Source organism: Pyrus communis, chromosome 14 (genome assembly GCF_041283825.1).
Source record: "Pyrus communis isolate YQ-2024b chromosome 14, ASM4128382v1, whole genome shotgun sequence".
In the NCBI taxonomy this organism is placed as follows: Eukaryota; Viridiplantae; Streptophyta; class Magnoliopsida; order Rosales; family Rosaceae; genus Pyrus; species Pyrus communis.
Window position 1 is genome coordinate 25,819,002 of NC_142578.1, and position 20,999 is coordinate 25,840,000.

At 34.5% G+C, this 20,999-nt stretch overlaps 2 protein-coding genes and 1 long non-coding RNA gene across 3 annotated transcripts; all 3 read right to left on the reverse strand.

Annotated features, from left to right (window-relative positions):
* Nucleotides 1–1,767: 1,767 nt before the first annotated feature.
* Nucleotides 1,768–4,102, reverse strand: LOC137712067 (WUSCHEL-related homeobox 11-like). Its single transcript, XM_068451213.2, has 3 exons — nucleotides 3,247–4,102; nucleotides 2,088–2,263; nucleotides 1,768–1,976 (listed from the first exon to the last, which is right to left on the reverse strand). The coding sequence occupies exons 1-3, from the start codon at nucleotides 3,890–3,892 to the stop codon at nucleotides 1,959–1,961; spliced, it is 840 nt and encodes a 279-aa protein (XP_068307314.1). The 5' UTR covers nucleotides 3,893–4,102; the 3' UTR covers nucleotides 1,768–1,958.
* Nucleotides 4,103–11,643: 7,541 nt separating this feature from the next.
* LOC148691481 (uncharacterized) lies at nucleotides 11,644–14,623 on the reverse strand. The gene is made up of 3 exons (XR_015955440.1): nucleotides 14,400–14,623; nucleotides 14,222–14,318; nucleotides 11,644–11,856 (listed from the first exon to the last, which is right to left on the reverse strand). It is a non-coding gene; the product is annotated as an uncharacterized LOC148691481 (long non-coding RNA).
* Nucleotides 14,624–14,926: 303 nt separating this feature from the next.
* Nucleotides 14,927–16,467, reverse strand: LOC137711942 (peroxidase 57). Its single transcript, XM_068451095.2, has 2 exons — nucleotides 16,087–16,467; nucleotides 14,927–15,855 (listed from the first exon to the last, which is right to left on the reverse strand). The coding sequence occupies exons 1-2, from the start codon at nucleotides 16,285–16,287 to the stop codon at nucleotides 15,088–15,090; spliced, it is 969 nt and encodes a 322-aa protein (XP_068307196.2). The 5' UTR covers nucleotides 16,288–16,467; the 3' UTR covers nucleotides 14,927–15,087.
* Between the last annotated feature and the right edge of the window lie 4,532 nt (nucleotides 16,468–20,999).

Sequence of the window (20,999 nt, forward strand, 5' to 3'; positions counted from 1 at the left end):
GAAAGATATGGAAAGGGGGTTGAAGTCTAAACTTCACCTCATATCGGAGAAACTCTTAAATTTAGGCTAAAATCGACAGATATCGTTGATATTTCTAACACATCGGAAAAACTTCTATATTTCGTCCAAACCAATGTTTGACAATCCCTAAAGTTTCATTTTAAGTTTTCATCATTTCCATCGAAAACAACTGATATCGATATCGATATTTGATATATCCGTCAATAATTTCACAAATTTGCATATCGATATTTCCACCCATACCGATATTTTAAACACTGGCTAGAATGACATTCTTCTGATTCAAGTTATTCGATTTTTAATCAGTAGTTTCAATATTAAACTTGTTACTTGAATTCTTAGATTAGTGAAAAGCTAACTGTTTACTCTATTTTATATCTGATTTTGTTGTGCCATAGGTAATAGCAATAATTAAAGCTATTGAATTAGCTTTAGCTCGAGATTGAAATTTTATTTGGTTGAAAGTTGATTTTGCTTTTGGTTCTTGATTTCTTAGGTTTCTTCAGTTGGTGCTTTCCCACTTGAGGGTGAAGTAGAGAGGAAGTGCTTGCATTAGAGTTCCCAAATACATTTTCGATCTTTTCACATTCATGAGGGAGGTAATCAAGTAGTTGATGCTCTTCCAAATCATAAGACATCCTCTGCTAGCCTTTATCATATTATCATCGGGATTATGTGGGTCTTCCTAGCTCTTGCGGTCGATAGGTTTACTTAAACAGCTGGCAACATCATTGTTGCCGTAACCACCATATATCAAAGCCAAAACAAAGAATACAATATAATAAGGCCAATAACCTATCAAAAGCTACCGCCCGATTACCGTCAAGCTATTTTAGAACATTGGTTGGTGATGGGGTTTGGTTGGAGTGATACAAGTGGTGGTGGTGGCAAATATCGATTGTGGTGGCAACAATGGTGATGGCAGAGGACTGATGGTGGTGAGGGGTTGGTTGGGATGAAGGTGGTGGAAGTGGTGGCAGTTGAAAGTGGTGGCGGGTGGTGGAAGATGGAGGCTGTTGAGTGGGGTTGTGCACAGACGGTTGTGGTTTGGGGTGGGGTGATTAAGTAGATTTCATTTCTAAAAAGTTAAAAACCAATGAGGGTTAAGAGAATTGAAACTTCATTAAAGGCTACGGTTTTCTTATGAAAAAGCTTTCAAAAACAACTTAGATGTGGCTTTTAAAAGCTGTTGTCAGATTCCATTGCTTTTAGAATAATTAGATGTTTATTTTATCAAACACTTTTTACTGCTTAAGTTTGAAGTTAAACAATATTTCAATATGAACCAAAATTCTAAACAAGGCCTTAGCTAGAGTATTTGGCCGAGTAATGGTCCTAAATGTCACATTTATTTATTCTATACAGAGAGGGAAATTGGGGACGAAGGAGATTTGATTAAGCCACACAACGAGTCAAACATAATAATCATGAATCAAACTCACAATCTTTGAGTTAAACCTAGATTTCATATTCACAAGTGGAGAAAAACATATTGTGTATTGTCACCTTAAGTTCCACATTTAAGCCACATATATATAGGCAAACCATCTTTGTTGAAAGATATTATGAGTTTAAATTATATCCACGACAAGATTTTAATATAAAAAACACAACATTCCAATCTAATATCCATATTGTTCTAAAAAAATATGCAAGCTAACATGCTGCTGTTTCATATACGAAGTCCCTAAATATATTGTGCAATGCTGATGAGGTCAATTTCAGTAATACAATGAAGAAAGAAAGAAGAGAAATAGGATATAATTTGATTGACCATAAACTATCATGCATGGTAGCTAATATATAGATATATTTTTCTAATAATCACACTGTGGGGGTGGGGGGAAACTAAAGACGATAACGAAACCAGAAAAGAAGGCAAGATGAAGAAGAAACATGTAGGAAGCTCCCATATTGTAGGTGCAGCTTAAATTTACTTAACTTGGTCTTGAAACCTGCATTAACAAAACATTTGGCGACTTAATCAGCAGTATATATAACAATGTAAATTTATTTATGACTCACGAGAGAGAGAGAGAGAGAGAGAGAGAGAGAGAGTATTGTACCAGGAAATAGCTTTCACCAGACTCCAAGCTGTGTGCCAAGAAACCAAATTCATTGATTGGAAGTGGGAGTCCAGAGGAGTGAACCAATAGCACATCTTGTCCAAACACGGCTTTCATGTCAAGTGGCCCTTTGGGAATTTCTGTTGGAAATCCATTAATAAACACTGTGATGAGACCTGAAAATAAATCAATGGACCCTTCATGGATTCAGTACTTCACGTAATAGCTAAGCTTCTTAATTTGAGTTTTGAGAGAGATATGATAGTCATTGATGGGTCAAGAACTCATACAAGAGCTAGGATTATTCAAAAACAAATTAAAGGTTATTGGAGAAAATCTTGCCGGAGCTTTCAACCCGTGTTCAAGGAATAAAGGGCTCACATTAACAAATACATAATTGAAAAAGACATTAGACTCTTGATTCGATTAGCACTTGAGTTTATCAGTATTAAATCCTTGAGGATGATTCATTAAACTAATGCAGATGTTCTTCAGGTTTCATAGTGTCAAGGTCCAAAAGAACACAAAAAGGCTTTTGTACAAGAAAAAGATCACAGAATCTTAGGGCAAACAAAAGCAGAGAATATTTTTCCTTACATTTAAGTATTACGAAACTTAACGAATATCCTTCATGAATTAACAATGAAGTTTTGCAGATTGTTATTATAATTGAAATCGATATTATTGTCAAACAATAATTAATGTATATGGGGTATACTCTTTTTTTCTTTTTTCTTTTAAATCCATTTCAACTACCTAAAAAGGTCACACTTTTTCATTGCAAAATTTTCTTAAAAGCAATCTGAAACCAAGTGGAAAAGACTGCCACAAAAAGGAATTACATGGATTTAGGGAAATCTACAACTTTCATACAATTCAAACACAATAACTGTCACATCAACAAAAAGCTGCTACCGAATTATATACTCCGTCGTTCTCATACTAATTGTGAATCTATGGAACTTCAACAGTGTAATATTACTCAACAAAATTGAAAATAATTGCTTTAGGAAACTGATATAACAAATTAAACGTACTGAAGAAATGAAAAACTGATTCAATTTGAGCTCAGATGAGAGAATGTAATTATATAAAAGAGTGCGAATATATAGCTGTACAAACAAAGTATAAAAATTAGTGAAACGGTCCATGCAATTACCAGACTGGAAGTGGAAATTTGAGGTATCAGAAGGGCCTCCTCCTAACGCAGACGTTACACCGGAGCTCTGCTCGATTTCCGGAAACCCCATTTGACTAGAAACTGGAAAGAACTGATCATCAACGCAAGCAGTACTATGATGAACATCATGATCTGTTATCAGATGATGGCCACAAGACGAAGAAGATGAAGAACCCATAAGGAAATTATTAGGAGAAGCTCCGAAAGCCAAGGGAGGAGCAGCAGCAGGAACACTGCAGCTTATTCCGTACTGAATTTCACCACGCAATTGGTGATGAGAAAGAGAAGCCATTGGATTACTGTTTATATTATTATTGGTCCTTTGTTCAAGGCTTGCCTGCAACTGCCGTTGTCGGCGGCGAGATCTCGACCGGCGGTTTTGGAACCAGTAGAAAACGTTGGCATCCCCAACAGAGCCAAACTTCTCAAGCAGTTTCCTTATTCTCACAGTTTCTTCTTTTGGAGGATTCACCATTCCACTGTTGAAAATTGACTCCAGAATTAGGATTTGCTCTGGCTTCGGTATCCATCTTGACCTCACCGGCTCAGGGCTTCTCTCGGTCGAGCCGTTGCTTGGACTACTACCGTCAGGGTCTTGGCCTTGATGTTGATGATGATCTTCCATATATTCCGTTAGGTCTTGGTCTTTGAAGCTGCTGAAACCTAGGTTGAATGGGAAAACTAAAAAAAGTTACAAAGAGAAACATGAAGTACATATGAATACATAGTAAACCGCTTCAGGGACGTTTGAGGGGATATATAGGGCTGAAAGAGCATTTGATTGATTATATTACCACAAAGGAAATTACATTATTACCCTTCACAATTTTTTTAATAGGAAACTAGAGCATCAAACATGCGGGGGCATGTGATGGAAGTTGGCAGTGTGTTACTGAAGAAGGAGAGATGAAGGGTGTGCGAGAGATATAATAGAAAATGAAGTAAATTACAAATGTAAGTGACCTTAATTTGGGTGAGGAAAATAATCTTGGAATTTGAAGAAAACATGATTTCTAAAATGACATAAATCAAATCCTTTGTTTGGACATATAAACATAAAAAATTTAGAAATTTTATGTGAACAAAAGAAATTTGGAGCATAAATCCGAGTTTTAAATTTCATCAAACTAGTTGTCATTTCTAAAATTATATGAAAGTGAGAGCTTAAAAAAAAACAACCATTTATATGCACCATCACCACCACTACATGCCCATGACCACTACCATTATCACCATGACTCACCGCCTCATTTGCACGTATCATGGCTCAATTGGATTGACGATTCTAGGTACACATTTAGTTCTGTATTTGAAATTTAATTAAATTTACATTAGCAAAACATGAAATTTTATAATTTTTTTTAATTTAAAAAAGATCTTAATTATTGACACTTAAAAATAGTCATTGTACTATAAATGTAACACAAATATCGTCTCACGTGCAAATTCTTTGATTCTTCTTAATATATAGAATAATGTAGAATATCACTTGTAAATATGACACAAATATATAATAACCCTAGGATTACTTATATGATTTGAGTAGTTCAACCAAAATTTAGATACGCTCAAAAGGGTCGACCTTGATCGTCTGGTACTGTAAAAAGAGAGGAAAATATAAGAAAAATAGACTTAACCACTCACATCTCGTATCCCAACTTTTCTAAATAGAGAACTCCAATTACAATAGAAAATGATCTTTTGCAAGAAACCCTAAGTCTGATAATTAAACACAAACTTGGGAGTTAGACACGAACTCCTCCACTAGTTGCACACATTCATTGAGGATCGAGCTAAATAGATACAATACAAGCCTTCATCAAATTGTTCACCGACCCCAAAACGGAGGCAACCTTTCAAAATTCTTTAAAGAGAACAACGTGATCAATGTAAATCAAGAAGGAGAAAGCAAGAACTCAGAGGAAGAAGAAGATTGAGAAGTCAAGAAAAAGCAAAGAGAAGCTGAAGTGCTTTTTGTATTACTTTTCTCAATGGGACAGTTATTACAACGAGTATTTATACAAGAACCTCAACAGTGCACATTCTACAAACTCCAACTAACTCTCTAATCTTTTGAGAAGTGGCATAATCTCAGCTATACATTATATCTATCAATCAACTCTTCTCCATTGATCTCTGAATGTTATATTTCAATGGGATGGCCTCTTTGTCGTATATGCATGCATGCAATTCACCAAAAGAAAGTACAAAGCTTTTACATCCTTCCACTCGGCTCCACAAAGGTTTTATTTGTTTATGTGAAATTTATACCGTCAATATTTCTTTATCATCGGTTGAAGATGGTTCTACCGAAATGTGCTCAAATTTGTGATAATGATAGCACTCTTCTAGTATATGTGGCTCGTTGATTTTTATCTTGTATTAGAGCCCCTCGATTGGTCTTGATATTCGGTACTCCTATTTGAGGTGGCGAAGGATTTTGCCTTATGTTCAGCTTCCATCATTTATCAATCAAGAGTTGCCATAGAGCACGCGCATTGATGAAAGGTTTATGCATTGAACATTAAATTTGACGTTCTTAAGAAACGATGGAAACCAATAAAATAGTAGTCCCATACAATTGTGAGTATTTCCCCTTGTTCTTGTAGGGTTGATGCTCTCGAGACCACCTTTTAATTAGACCATATTTGTAGACCACGTGACATTACGGTTGATGGTTGAATTTCTTCTTTATATGATTACTGATGATATCCAACTATCAATTGTCACATAATATAATTTAAAAAAATATGATCTAAAAAAAGATCTCCCTAGCATATTCCTTCTTGAATTGTATTGATGTTGATAATAATAATCATCCAAGATAGTAGAAATATTCATTGATACGTTTCCCACAAAGACAAAGAGACATGGTTTATGGTTATAGTTCTACTGTTCATTACATAAAATAGTTGTGTGAACTATAGGGGTATTAAGTTAATTAGTCATGTAATGAAGCTTTAAGAGAGAGTGATTGAGCACAAATTGAGGTAAGAGACACGGGTCTCAAACAATCAATTCAGGTTCATGCTAGGGTGTTCGACTATAGAGACAATCTATCTCTTTATGGAGATCAATGGAACGATACAGAGATATGCAAAAGGCTTTGCAAATGGTGTTTATAGATTTGAAAAGAGTGTATGTTAAGGTCCCCAGAGAAATTCTTTGGAGGATTCTAGAGAAGAAAGAAGTATGTGTAACATATATCTAAGTAATTAATAAAGGATATGGAGCAAGGACTGTAGTAAGAACTCATGAAGGACAAACTAAAAGCTAACCATAGGTTGCACCAAGGCTCAACTTTAAGTCTTTACCTTTTTGTATTGGTAATAGATGAGTTAACGAGACATATTTAAGATGATATTTCTTAGTGTATGCTTTTCGCAAATGATATAATGTTGATAGATGAAACATAGGAGGGAGTAAATGCGAAGCTTAACCTTTGGTGGGAAGGGTTGGTATCTAAAGGTCTTTGCTTAAGTAGGTTAAAGACAAAGTATATGGAATGCAAGTTCAGTGGAAATGTGGGTCCAAATGAGATAGAGGTGAGGATTGAAGGTCATGATATACAAAAGAGTGAGCCCTTTCATTATTTTGGGTCTATGTTGAAAAATAACAGAGAATTGGATGGAGATCTCGACTATAGAATACAAGTTGGATGAATGAAGTATAATAGTGCATTAGGTGTGTTGTGCGGCAAATGTACGTTACTAAAACTCAATGAAATCTTTTTATAGGACGGCAATAAGGCCCGCAATGCTCTATGGCATGGAATGTTGGCGGTCAAGCATCAAACGTGCAAAAAATGAGCATAGTAGAGATGAGAACGCTTCGTTGGATGTGTAGGCACATGAGAAATGACAAGATTAAGAACGAGGATATCTGATGTAGAGTAGGAGTGGCCGTAATTGAAGATAAGATGAGAGAAAAACAGTTAAGGTGGTTTGGACATGTGAATTGAAGACCTATAAATGTTTTGGTTAGAAGAAGCAATTATGAGACAGAAACTTAAGGCAAAAAAGGTATAGGAAGTTCTAGGAAGACTTGGAAAGAGAATTTAAGAAAATACGCAGACTACGGGGAGCTAACGGAAGACTGAGTGTAAAACCAAGCATATTGTCATTTTATAATTCATAGTCAACACCGCTTATTGAGATAAGATTTTATAATTGTTGTTGCATACAATATGTAAAGAGCACTGTGCAGTATAAAAGCTTCAATTCCTAGTCAATGATAACATTATCATGATAGCAATAATAATGTTAGGGAATGTATAGTGAATAAAGATGAATAAAACATAATAGCCAGGCTAAATAAATATTCAATCAAAGAAATGATAAGTGATTCGAAATAGTGAAAGGAAAAATTCATCATTTATTAGGAGAGAAGTTTAAAAGAAAATTCGTGTGAGTATCAAACTTGACCAATCTCGAAATTAACAAGCATCGTTTAACTTCATACTTTTAAAGACCTATTGAAGAATTCGTGTAGAGGTACCTTTATTGAAGCACAAGAGTTTTTCTCCAACCAGGATGCCGGTCATAACAGGACATGTGTCAACATTAGAATAAAGCTCATAGAGTCTTACATTGACCGCAGCGGAAGCCAGAGACTCTCCTCAACTATAAAAGAAGACCATTCTCCTACAATTAATCCCGAATGTTGTTATTGTACTTAAACTTATCATTAGGACTCACTAAGGATGATTATGTTAGAACTATATGTTGTGTAAACTCTTCAATATTAATGAGAACTCCTATACCCTTGTGGACATAGCCTAACTTAGGATGAATTACGTACATCTTGTGTTTGCTTCCCCATTTTTATCTCCTTACATAGTATCTTCACTAGGTGACCAAAACAACCTTGAAAAGGCCATAAACTTGACATTTTACGTTGTTCCAAAGTCTCACTGATTTTGTACATCAACAATTCATTAGCTCGATAAATATATAAGAGAGAGTAAAAGTCTATGTAGAAATAATATGCCATTGTATTGTATACGTACTATATACGAACAAGGTTTGCATGGGAAAATAGCCAAAAGAAAAGGTCAAATTAGTAAAACAAAAGGATTGATGATTGTGAGAGGTGTGCAGTTTGAAAGATGGACAAGAAAACTAAGGTCTGAGAGAGCAGGAGCAAGTGCATGTGACTGAGAAGGGAAGCAACGCAAGCTGGAAAGCTGTAGAAGAAGAAGCCATTAAAGAAAATAGGATGAGAGGGAGGAACAGGCCAAATGGATGGTCAAAAAACGGTGGCAATAATTTATTCTGTGACGTTAGACAAACCTAGCAGAGTTTAAATCTTTTTATTTATTTTACATTAAACGAGAGGAGGGTATGAAGCCGTAAAGGTTGGCTTAAAAATCGAGCGCTTTTGGTTTATCTTTGTTGCAATATAATATTAGGGTTTTGAGAACAAAACATGAACCGACTCTGTTTTTCAGACGCGGTTTTGTGTCTGTGCTGGCTTTTATGCGTTTTTCTAACTTTTTGTTTTCCAGGATCTGCATGCACTCTGCACTCTGCAGGTTATACGGTGTTTGCTTCATGACTAAGGTTTATTGCTGCAATGTATGAATATTATGGTGCTGTCCATTTTACATTTCACACTTCCTGATATCCCTTTATTTCTAGATTTCCTGATATACAATAAGGGAGGCTGCTTTAATCATTATTTTTAGTTTGATGTCACTGCCTTTTATCATTATATATTTCTTGATTAAGTGTCAGATGCATGTATTTGAATCGTTTGTAACTTTAAAAAACCAAGAGCTACACACGATATTGTTTGCCAAAACATAAACTACTAACAATGATAATTGTACAAAGAAAGGGATCGGTTAATATTATTTTTGAAAGGAAGAAAGGCATAATATTTTGGGGATCTAGCTGTTTTCTGAGAACGTGTTTGATATACAATGCTTGGGGATCTAGCTAGTTTTTCAGAAAGGAAGAAAGGCATAAATAATATTTGATAAGAAAACAAAACAAAAAGTAGCTACTCATCATGAAACACTTACAGTTACTTTCTGCGTGCATTACTGCAAATTACATATTTATATCATCGAATTAAAGATTATATACGAGGAGTATCATACGTCTCATTTTGCACTTAAGTTTTAATTCTTTATTTGTAATCTTTTGAAAGGATCATATTTTAGTTTAATGTCATACGGATTATGAGCAGAAATTCAAATTTGGGTGCGTAAAGAGAGCACATTTGTAGTACCAATATAGATACATCCATGTTTGTCTGCACACCATAATTTAGATTAACTTAGGGTAGACTATCACTTAATTATGATGATAGAAAGAAAGAAAATTGTTTGAGGGGCATAGTTCGATATTTTTTTCTTTTGTTACAGTGAAATCCTGAATCTAACCTACTCCCATCAATTATCACACAACCTCATCGCTAGGATAATCCAAGTGGCTTAGTTCGACATTTAGTTGAACATTGAAATACACATGATGTTACCATTATGCACAAATTTTTATTCATATCTTTTTTATAGTAGATATGAAGCACTCTTTCCTTAACAATAGTATAAATGCTTAGGAGGAAGTTAAATAAAAGAAGTACTATAGCGATGATGTTATAGATATAACTGAAATATTCAGCATAACGTGACATCACATGTATTCCGAGTTCGGAGTTCTATTAATTATTCTACTAAAAGAAGAAAAAAAATTTAATGTCTAAATGGTCATCCAATTTTGGCTTTAACCAGCAAAGGCCGTTGTAAGCTAGTTGGTTAAGAGTACTACTGGACTCAATGTCTCAAGTTTGATTTTTTTTTTCTTTATTGCTCGTATATATAAAAATTATGATTCATCAAGGAACACGAGAACATCTTTTCATATATATCAATCAAATTGGAAGAAAATATATAACTAAATTTTTTGGTGTAATATAAGATCGATCACGTGTATTTCGAGTTTAGAGTTTTATTTATTACTCTACTAAAGTAGAAAGAAGAAGTTAGAACCCCAAATGGTCATACACTTTCTACTTTAATCAATAATGAATTTGTACTTCAGTTAGTATTTTGGTCACTCGAAGGCTGACGTTTGATTCCCTTTTCCATATATAGCTTTATAAATAAAAAATAAAATATCTACTTCAACTAGGAACACTAGAACTTCTTATATGACTTGTCGCAAAAATTTTAGTTTATGAGAAAGAGTCTTCTTTGAAAACATGAATATAATTAATTAAAAATTTTGGACGTTACTAATTTAATTTACTGGATTTGATAACTAGTTCGACAAACTAATGATGTAGGGATGCATATTTTTTTGTGTTACATGAGATATCTATTAAAATGTTTGAAAAAAAAAAAGAAAAGAAAAAAGATATCTATTAAAATGAAGGTGTCCAACCCAAAAGATCTTTTAAGCCTTCCAAGCAAGATTTCTATCTTCAACATGAGATGTCTTATCACGCCTCTTCATGTATGGTGTTTTTATGTCTATATTTATGCACAATTTTTATTAGCTAACGTAGAAGCATGTGAGATTATTGGACATACTAACAAAATTTTTTTTGGCAATGATATAACATGTTATGATGTGAGTATCTAACATAAAACCAATTGACACATATTGATAGCCTCAAGATTTTGACGTCTTTAAACGCAAGACTTCCACCTACAATATGAAAAACTCAAAACATGATTTGTCTTCCAAGGTCACATTACTAACATTTTTAAAGGGAAAGGTTATTGCTGTTTATGTTGAGGCACATATTAACCTTAAGGGTTGGTGATGCTGGAGCTTTGGCACACTACCAAAAAAATAAACAAATGAAGGCCACGAATATAGCCCCACCCCATTTTGTGCCACAAACACTGTTGATTTTCTTGTAACTGCAGTTAAATTACCCTAATTTTATCTCATTACGCTCAATTTGTCATGTCGAATGCAAAATATTACACTGAAAGCTCAAATCCAAAACCCTAATTTTTAATATATTTGGATGGATTTTTTTTTTTTGGATAAACTTTGGATGGGTCTTTTGAGGAAGAATTTTAATCAAATGTGTGTAAACCGAATATATCGCAAAAACTTTATTAAACTGGGACCGAAAGCGCCTAGTTTTGATAGTTTGGTACAAATACACACGTTCACTTTGTCTAATATTCAGTTCATTCAACGGTGAGCATACAAAACTGGAAAAACTCAAAGGATGTGCCCTAAAAGCAGAACCAGATGCTGGTAGTGGTCGTTCTCTCTTGGAATACCTTTTCTACAATCTTAGCCGTAGATTTTATCCCAAAAAAAAAAAAAAAAAAAAAAAAAAGAAAAAAGACAAAAGATAAACGGTGTTTTCTACACTATATAAAGAAATTAATGAGAAAGAAGAAAGAAAAACTGAAGCCTACAAGTAAGTTTATTAAATAATTATGTTGCATGGGATTGGGAGTTTGGCAGGGTTCCATTTCTGTCAAGTTTACAAGGTTTTCTAGGCTCTCGGAATTTAGCTAGAAATGGAAAACTGCCAATTTCAGTAACAGCACGAGGAATCTTCACTGTGCTTGTGGGTAACTTTATCGTTCCAAGTACTGTAGCTTTTGTAGTCGCACTGTCAATAGTGAGAAATTAATTTTTAATTGTTACTCATTAAAATCAAATATTGTCACTATAATAATCAATATTAACGAAATAAAGATCAAATATCGATAACATATTAAAGTTGATTACTTTAACAATTGAGATCCGAAATGATGATGATTTTGGACTTTTTCTTTTCTTTTTTTGCTAGAATAGTGTGCTGATTGTGAGATCATCTCCCATTGTATAGGCAAACATGTTTTGATGAACCAGTTAGGCATAAATTAGCTAACATGGTATAGGCAATTGAGTTGGCATTGCTGCGTGCTGCCTACTTCACTAAGAGTACGCAAAACGGGTGATGACAAAAAGAAAGATAAAAGTGAATGTTAAAGATGAAAAATATCAAAACATATTTGCCCACTTGGTTTTGCATTGTTCATTTAGAAGGGCACACTTTTTTCATGAAGTAATTAAACCTACTTTGGTTGCCTATGTATTGTTCATTTAGAAAGATAATTTTGCTATAACCCGGTGGGGGTTGTGGGGGAGAAAGGACTTAGGCTCAAATTAGTTTTCAATGATGGCACTCTAGGTCATGTTAGTCCAACAGCCCTGGAAGCTAAAAAGGAAAAAGCCCAATATACGTCGACCTAAACGTTTGGACGATATAGTTTTAAATTTAGATAATTTTATTGTACTCATAAGATTTATTTGGATATTTTTGTTGCACACTTGAACAAATGAATTCTGAAAGAAAGCGTGTTTACGCAACTTGAACCTTTTTTTTTCCGAGACGAAATGGTGGCACCTTGAAGATTCTTTCTTCCTCCTTTTGCTTGACACCTTTCCGTCATCTTTCTTAGGCCTGGTTTGGTACTGAGGTGATTCTGAAAAAAACTGATATAAAAAAAAGCTGGGAGCTGTTTTTGTGTTTGGTAAACATTCAGCTTCAGCTTTTTTTCACAGTTTTGGGTGAAAAAAAAACCAAAAACAAGAAGATGCAAAACCCAGCTTTGAAAAACAGGTTTTTTTTCACATCTGTTTTACATAAAAGTTTACCAAACACTATAATACTGCTTTTTTTTCTTTTCAAAAGCACTTTTATAAAAAAGTTTACCAAACACTTTGCTGCTTTATTTCACAGCTGCTTATTCTCACAGCACAGCAGAAGCAGCTTTTTTTCAAAGCACAGCAATACCAAACCAGCCCTTAGCCAACTCACATATATTTTAAGCCAGAACTCACATGTTTGAGACTTCAGTTTGAAATTTGATTTGGGGTTTTGAAACTTGAGAATTTGATTTGCAATATGAATGAGACGACTTAAGATCGATTATTGATGATATTCAAATGAATATTAAAAAATTGAACAACACTTATTATGAAATTTGTACGTCGAAGACACTTTTTTTGCATAGGGCTCGGTTGGTCAATAAGGCCGGTCCGTTGATTTGAAGGGCCTGTGCGGGAAAAAAAGTTGAGGCCCTTCTTCTATAAAAAAATAAAAATAACACCTAATTTTGAAGAACACAAAGAACAAAAATCTATGGCCTTTCAAATTTTCAATGCTCAAAACAAGCACGAATACATTATTTTCTTTTAAAACCCAAAACATAAAGAAATGAAAGCTTTTATTTTTATTTTTTTTATTTTTATTTTTATAAGGGCTAGAGGCTAGAGCATGAGGAAAGAGAAAATTTGCATTTCTTTGCACAGGTTTGCTGGTTTTTCTAGAGAGATTTTTTACTGTGACCGTTACACAGAATAGTACATCATGTGTTACTATATAAATGGTAGGATATGTGTGTTAAAAAAATTAATAACTTAAAAAATAAAATTTTTCATCGTTTACATAAAAACATGTGATGTACTATTCGTATCCTTATCACAAGGCAACGGTCAAAGTCAAAATCAACGTTGACCGGTCAAAGTCAAAGTCAACGCTGAACGTTGACCAGGTCAAAGTTAGATCGGGTCAAAGTTAACGGATACAGGGGCAAGGGTTTTGGGTTGGACCGGGTTGGGCCTAAAAGGTTTGGGTCCAATAGGGTTTAGGGTTTAAAGGGTATTGGGCTTGAAAGCCTAGTCCAACTAAAAGGGTTTTGGTTTTGAAAATAAAAATAAACAAAAATTAAATAAAAGGAAACTGGGTTGGGTCTTTAAGGGTTTGGGCTTAGTGATCAGGCCCAAAGGCCTGGGTTTGGATTTCAGACTTGGGCTTGGGTAATTGGGTTGGCCCTTGGGTTAATGGGTCGGTTTGACTCATTTTCAAGCCAAGGTTTTGGCCGGTTTCTGGGCAAACTTAAAACGCCCAAAACTTCTTCGATACTCAACAAAATTGGGTGATTTAAAAAGGAAAGTTGTAGTACTCAGCGAGACGAAGAGATTGATACCTTGCACGTCGGCCAACTCGCCATGGTTTGGCCGGAAATTTCCTCGGAAGGGACGGTGCTTGCCGGAAAATTTGAAAAAACTACTCCGAGCCATTTTCTGCGATTAACACGTACACACCATTTAAAACAACCTTCGATCTAACCCTAAAACACAAGCCAAGGGTTTCTAGAAGCTTACCAACGTCGAAAAAAAATGAAACACGTCAGAGAAGATGATGAATAGTCATCAAGGTTTGCTTGAGTTTTCCCGAGGTTCATAGGTCCAGTGGTGTTGGTTTGGGGTTGTTGCTTATGTGACAAACTTGAGAAAGAGGGAGAGATCACAGAGGGAGAGAGAGGTCCGGGGGTCACACGAGAGAAGAAAGAGAGAAGAAGAGGAGGGAGAGAAAGATGAGGTTACAGGAAGAGAAGAGCGGAGAGAGAGAGTTATAAAAAATCAGAGAAAGAAAGAAAAGGGGAAAGGAACCGGGGGACAAATCAGGGGTGGGCCATCCTTGGGCACACCATTTAAGACCCAAAAATCATTTTTAAAGGAAAAATATCTCCAAATTTAGTGAAAATACAAAAATACAATTTTTGCTTTGTAAATTCCGAGATGGGTTGTTACATAGTTAGTGATAAAACTTAGAGTTGGTTAATTTGTTGAGTTTGTTGTAATAGGTGGCAAGTTAGTTAGAAGGTTAGAATTATGTGAGAGATGAAGAGTTGTATATAAACAACAATGGTGTAACTTTATTATTCATTCAATGAAATTCAGATTTTCTAACACCATGCACAACGACTTAGTAAGACTTATTTCTTCAGATTCTCCACAACAAAGAATACTGAAACTAATTAACAATTAATTAGAGCCCTCTTAACATAATTTAGTTCTTTGACTTGGCAGGATTAAAAGCCCTACAGTTTTTCCTAATTTCACCTGCATTTCCAACCAGAACCTGGAGACTCCCCATCTTTAACATAGCAGTTGCAAAGCTCTGACTGAACCTCACGCCGTTTGATGCAAATCCAGAAACAATACCAGCCGTAGATGTATCAGAAGCAAGCTCTTGGTCAATCTGCAACACACCTCTTTTAAAAAGAATCTGGTTGTAGAACTGGTTATCAAAAGTGGAAGATGTGTTTTGATCCAAAAATGTAGTGGGGTTGTTACTAGCTGCACAAAGTGTGCTCAACTTTGAAACCAAAGCTGGATCCATTGACGGATCAGGAGATCCTGACCCTTGAAAATTTGAAAGCCTATCTTGGAAAAAATTACAGTGGGCAAAACCAACCGTGTGTGCACCCAATAGGGTCACCATGTCATTTAGGGTCATCCCTTTGACAGTGAAAGATCGCAATGCCTGAGATACTGAAAATGATGGACCAGGCAAGTTAACGTCGTTAGGGTTTGATACGAGCCCGTCACGGCGTCCTGTTGGAGCAGCATAGTTTGGCCCCCCTGCAAGAACCACTGAATCCCGGGTTGCTAGGGTTACAATATCGGCACAGGATACAGTTGAAGGGCATGCAGCCTCTAGGCTTTTCTTGATCTCGTCAATAAGCTCGTATCCTCGTACAGTCAAGTTTGGCGCTGCCGATTTTTCAGATGACTTTTTTTTGGTTGAATCTATAAGTATGGATGCATCACAACCCTGCAATATGTATAAAAGTGCATTGGTTAATTGTTGATGAAACGAGATATCGACTGATATCGATTATCAATCTACATTCGAACACATAATAAAAATTGTATTACACTTACATTTTGATCCTGACTGTTAATTAATAAAATATCACCTAAATTAACAAGAAAAATAATTTCTCGAAGTAGAAGTACATATTAACAATAGAAAAATGTGTTTCAATGTAAGAATGTAGCTTACCCGAACAAAGCAGTCATGGAAATGCATGCGAAGCAAGGCCCCAGTGATAGATGAATCAGTTGCAAACCGTTTCTGCACAAGTTGACGTATGATTGATTCAGCTCGGGGGCAGGTAGCAGTATAGAAATTAACCCTAAGGTCAGCCACTACAAAAGGAAGAAGAAAGAAAAGTGCTAGGATCGAAGTCTTAATGATCTTCATCTCAAATGTTTCTCTCTCTCTCTCTCTCTCTCTCTCTCTCTCTCTCTCTCTCCAAAATTAGTAATCTAAAGGAGAACAATGATAAGGATCTGATGTTGATGAGGAGTATTAGTTTATGAAAACATTAGGGAATGTACAGGAATATTTATAGAGGGAAAAATACGAGTGATGAACTGGGATCATTAGCTGGAGTGCGTGAAAGATCAAACGGTTGAGGTATACAAAAGTAAGAGAACAAGGTTTTTGAAGAATAATTTGGATGCATGCAAAATGGATATGCCCATAGAAAATTATTTCTACATATGTTGAAAACAGCACAATTTTCCGGACAAGGACAAACATAGGTGACAAAGCTAAATATAAAATAGCAAAATTGACAGAAAGGCTACAAAAAGTGACAAAAATTATGTGTATATAGACACTATTTAGCTCTTTTACAAGTAAGAAATATTCTTTTTCACATGATGTGTTACAATTTTACTGTATATGTGTTATAATTGAAATTTATTTGCTTTATTATCGTCTAAAGATCATCTATAGAATTATTCATTCGATTTTGAGAACATTTAGTTAATTCATATAAATATAATAAATTGATGGTTCATCATAAGTATATTATTTGTTACTATAATTGTCGAACTATCCGACAAATATAGATAGGTAAACAGTCTTTAAAATAAATGAACTTTTCTATAGACGATCTTTGATAATCATAAAAAGAATGAATGATTTTAATTCTCTATTGTGTATGCACAATGAAATGATGTCATGTCCTCACATAAATAAGGACTTAGTACAAGTCAGGAAATAAGTTTTGTTCCCATGTATGTAACCAAGTTGGTATGTAAAAACAACGAGCGAGCAATTATCTCCCGTGGTTCTACAGTTCCTATCGAGGAAATTTCCCTAGTTAGAGTCCTCTCGTCTAGAAATGATGGGCATTTGGCTTTATAGTAAGTATTGCAGAGCTTGTTTGAAATTACTTTTAAAATAAATGAAAACATATTTAGAGAAAATGTTTTTGAATTCACTTGCATTTTTACTAAGGATTGATTCCAAAAACATTTTTATTAAAAGTATTTTCAAGTATTTTAAATAAAAGTATTTTCAAACGTGCCCATGATTGTGGTATGACTTTATAACATTCGTTTTCTTGTTAGATAAAAACGTCCGGATCAATTTATGTGGGGTATGGAAGAAGCATGAGAGGATAATGATTATGAAAGACAAGGATGGCTGATCGTGTTGAAAACAATAATGGTGATGTTTGTTGAGAAGTGACCAAAATTGATTTAGAAATGCAATATGTATAGTTTAGCAGATCGCCCTTTTTCTTGAATTTGGTCATAAGAAGACGGAACAGTGAACGGCAATACTTGTTCATCGTCAGATTCATATATAAGGATTTTGAGTTTCTCAATTCTACAATAATAATGTTTGGTAAGAAGCCATTCCTCCTTCGATGTGATACAAAATGATAATCGAAGCAATTTATTTTTTGTATCAGCATTTAAAAATAATCTTAAAAAATAATTCATTCAATTTGAAGATTATTTAGTTATTTATGCATTTCAAACAAATTCACGATTATGATAATAATGATGTCTACATGGTATCCAAATAAGATTAATTTTCTAAAAATAATCTGTGAATAATTAAAAGAGAATGAACCGTTTCGTGTTTAATATTGTAACTTTGATCAAAAGTCATGAAGGCCTGCACGTTCGATGCAAGCCCCAAATGTGTTCCCCTGCTTTTATGGAAATAATTGTTCGAATCACAATTTTAATTTCATATATCCCACTATTAAATATTTTATATTTCTAGGTTCCATTCTCCCAATATAAAACTTTAGAGCGCCATCAGGCCGGTGTTTTTGGATTTTACAATTTTCTATTTTTAAGTTTTTGTAACCTTCGGTATTTTGGTAAAATTAAGGCAGTAGTCAAGCTGAATACGTAAACAACAAATATTGAGTAATGTGGAGTACGTATAATGATTTCACACATCAACAAATCTAATATTATAAGGATTCGAAGTTAAGGTGAGTGGCCAACTCCTTAGAGTATCTCCAATGAATTCCTAACCAGTGAGGATCTAGGATTTAACATCGGGTGGTCATAGACTCATAATCAAGGTACACTAAGGCACTAGTTAGGCATCAAGCTAGACCTAGCGCGTGGGTTTAAATAAAGTTATTAAATATCATATAAATAAGTGTTATTTATACTTAAAAAAACTATATTTGTATTGAGAATTTCAGTTTATTATTTTAATTAGGTTTATTATTAACATGTAACATATAAAAATGTCATAATTTGTGCTTTAGTATTTTAGTGAATTTGATGGTATGAGATGAAGGTTCAAGTAACTACGAGTTCGTAGTACGTTACAAAATATTTTTCGGAGATCATATGAACTTATATGTTGTGATTTTTATAAGAAATAACAATGTCAAACATATGGTATAAATGGTTGAGTAATACACCATCTCAAATAAATGCTAGGTGGCACAACCTAATTGAAATTAAAAAAAGAAAAGAAAAATGGGGAGTTGATACGTGGGAAATTGAGAGAGAATGTTTTTCTTCTTCGTTGAAACCAAGGTCTAAGAATAGCAGAGCCGTGGTGATATTTCTTCTTGGTTTAGAGCTAATGTTGCACAACATCTGCACAACCATCATGGTCTTCTCTCTTCCACCACTTGCCCATACCATTGAGTGGTTCTCGGATGTTTTCATAGGCTCTTCTTTGAACTTTTGATTGGTCTTGGGATCACCTGGTCCATACATGCATCCGCTTTTGCTCCTAAGTAAAAATTAAAGATTATCTAGAAATTATCATTTTCTATTGCACTATTTAACATGCTCATATGATAACGAAATTGCTAAGAGCATCTTCAGTAGAGTCTTTAAATAAGGACAACCACCGTATAACATGAATATAAAACAAATATAGGAACAAAATGGATCTCTAATGGGTCGGAAAGTGAGTCCCTAAAGTACAGATACTCACCGGATACATAGTGTATGTTTTCACATATAGAGATTGTATATGAACAATCTTGAATGGAAAATAGGGCCTACAATCTTAATTGAAGCTCTTAATATTTTTAATACTTTTAATTTTAATGTTTTTAATTAGTTTAAAAAAATGGTTAACATAAACAAAAAAAATGTGCACCTTGAGTGAAAAACGGAACCCACAATCTTGATTGAAGATTTTAATGCTTTTAATGCTTTTACTTTTAATGATTTTAACTAATTAAAAAATGTTAACATAAACAAAAAATGTGCATGTAATCAAATTATCATATAAAATCATAAAAACTTCAAATTTAAGGATTCTATTGTAAGGACTCCCTTTATTCACTATTAGATGCAATATTCTTTGGGAATTGTTATTAGTACTCCAAAAATCTCATTTGACACTCCAAGTTTTCCATAATTAGAAAGAAAAATACACTTGTGAGGAGTGTAGAATGAGATTTTTGAAGTGCTAATAACAATTCCTTATTCTTTTAGGTATAGAAAGATTTTTTTAAGTTCCTAAATGAATACTTAAAAGTGGTGGTGGGAGTCCCTACATAGGGACTTCCATTAGAGATGCTTTAAGTACTCTAAATCTGAGTGAGAAAGGAGCTCCTAACATTATATACAATTTTTGATAATTTTATACATAAAGTACTCTATTCCTCTTAATTGGCTGGAGTATAATATTTTTAGAGAGCTCCTAAAATAGCTTTCTAGCATTTTTAGCTAAAATTCAACTAAAAAAAATAAAGAGCATGATTGGAAATGCTCTTATTAGTTGTTATGAGGTTTATTACTTTTCTGATGTTAAGACATTTTTTACAATCCTCACATATTACCCCTCCCACTGATATTCACCACACTAATCATCTAGTTGGTACCACCAAACTATCGAATTGATCGAGAGGTATTGCGTCATTGACACGGTGCTAGTAACTTCATCAATCAAATTTACCTCACTAGATTGGATGGGTGTTGCTGTTGAATAAGAAGAGAATCCAAGATAACTCTAATGATCCCAAGAAGAAGAAAATAGAGTACACTCTTAAAGAAAGCTCACAAAACAAACTAATTAGCAAAGCTTTTCTTATTTAGCTCTAGGCTTTGTTTCTCCTTGGATGATTTACAATGCTTGAGGACTTGGGTATTTATAGCAAACCAAATGAAAGCTACACTACACACTTACTTCACCTACAACATCCACCTACTTCACCTACAACCTCCACTTACTTCACCAACCTCACACACTTACTTCACCAACCTCACACACTTACTTCACCAACCTCACACACTTACTTCACCTACAACATCCACTTACTTCACCTACAATTGACATTGATTCTCAACACTCCCCCTCAATGTCAGCTCTTATTCTTTGCACTGTACTGAGTAAACAGCGAAAAATTTCGAGCTTGCCTGTACTCAAACTTTTTGTGAACAAGTCCGCAACTTGATCATTTGTCTTGACCTGTCTCATCTCAATCTCTTCTTGCAGAACCTTTTCTCTGATAAAGTGGTAATGTACCTCCACATGCTTAGTTCTTGCATGAAAGACTGGATTTTCCGCCAAGCGAATTGCCGATTGGTTATCACAGTACAATGGTACTGGATAATCTACTAGTTGATGTAAATCACTCATCAACTGTACCAGCCATGCATTCTCTTGAGCTGCCATTGCTG

Excerpts from the sequence above, each read along its gene's own strand:
- LOC137711942 (XM_068451095.2), bottom strand. The coding sequence starts at position 16,287 with ATGAAGATCATTAAGACTTCGATCCTAGCACTTTTCTTTCTTCTTCCT. Across the intron at positions 15,856-16,086 it reads TCCATGACTGCTTTGTTCGG|GGTTGTGATGCATCCATACT; the intron begins GTAAGCTACATT and ends TACATATTGCAG.
- LOC137712067 (XM_068451213.2), bottom strand. The coding sequence starts at position 3,892 with ATGGAAGATCATCATCAACATCAAGGCCAAGACCCTGACGGTAGTAGT. Across the intron at positions 2,264-3,246 it reads AAATTTCCACTTCCAGTCTG|GTCTCATCACAGTGTTTATT; the intron begins GTAATTGCATGG and ends ATTTATTTTCAG.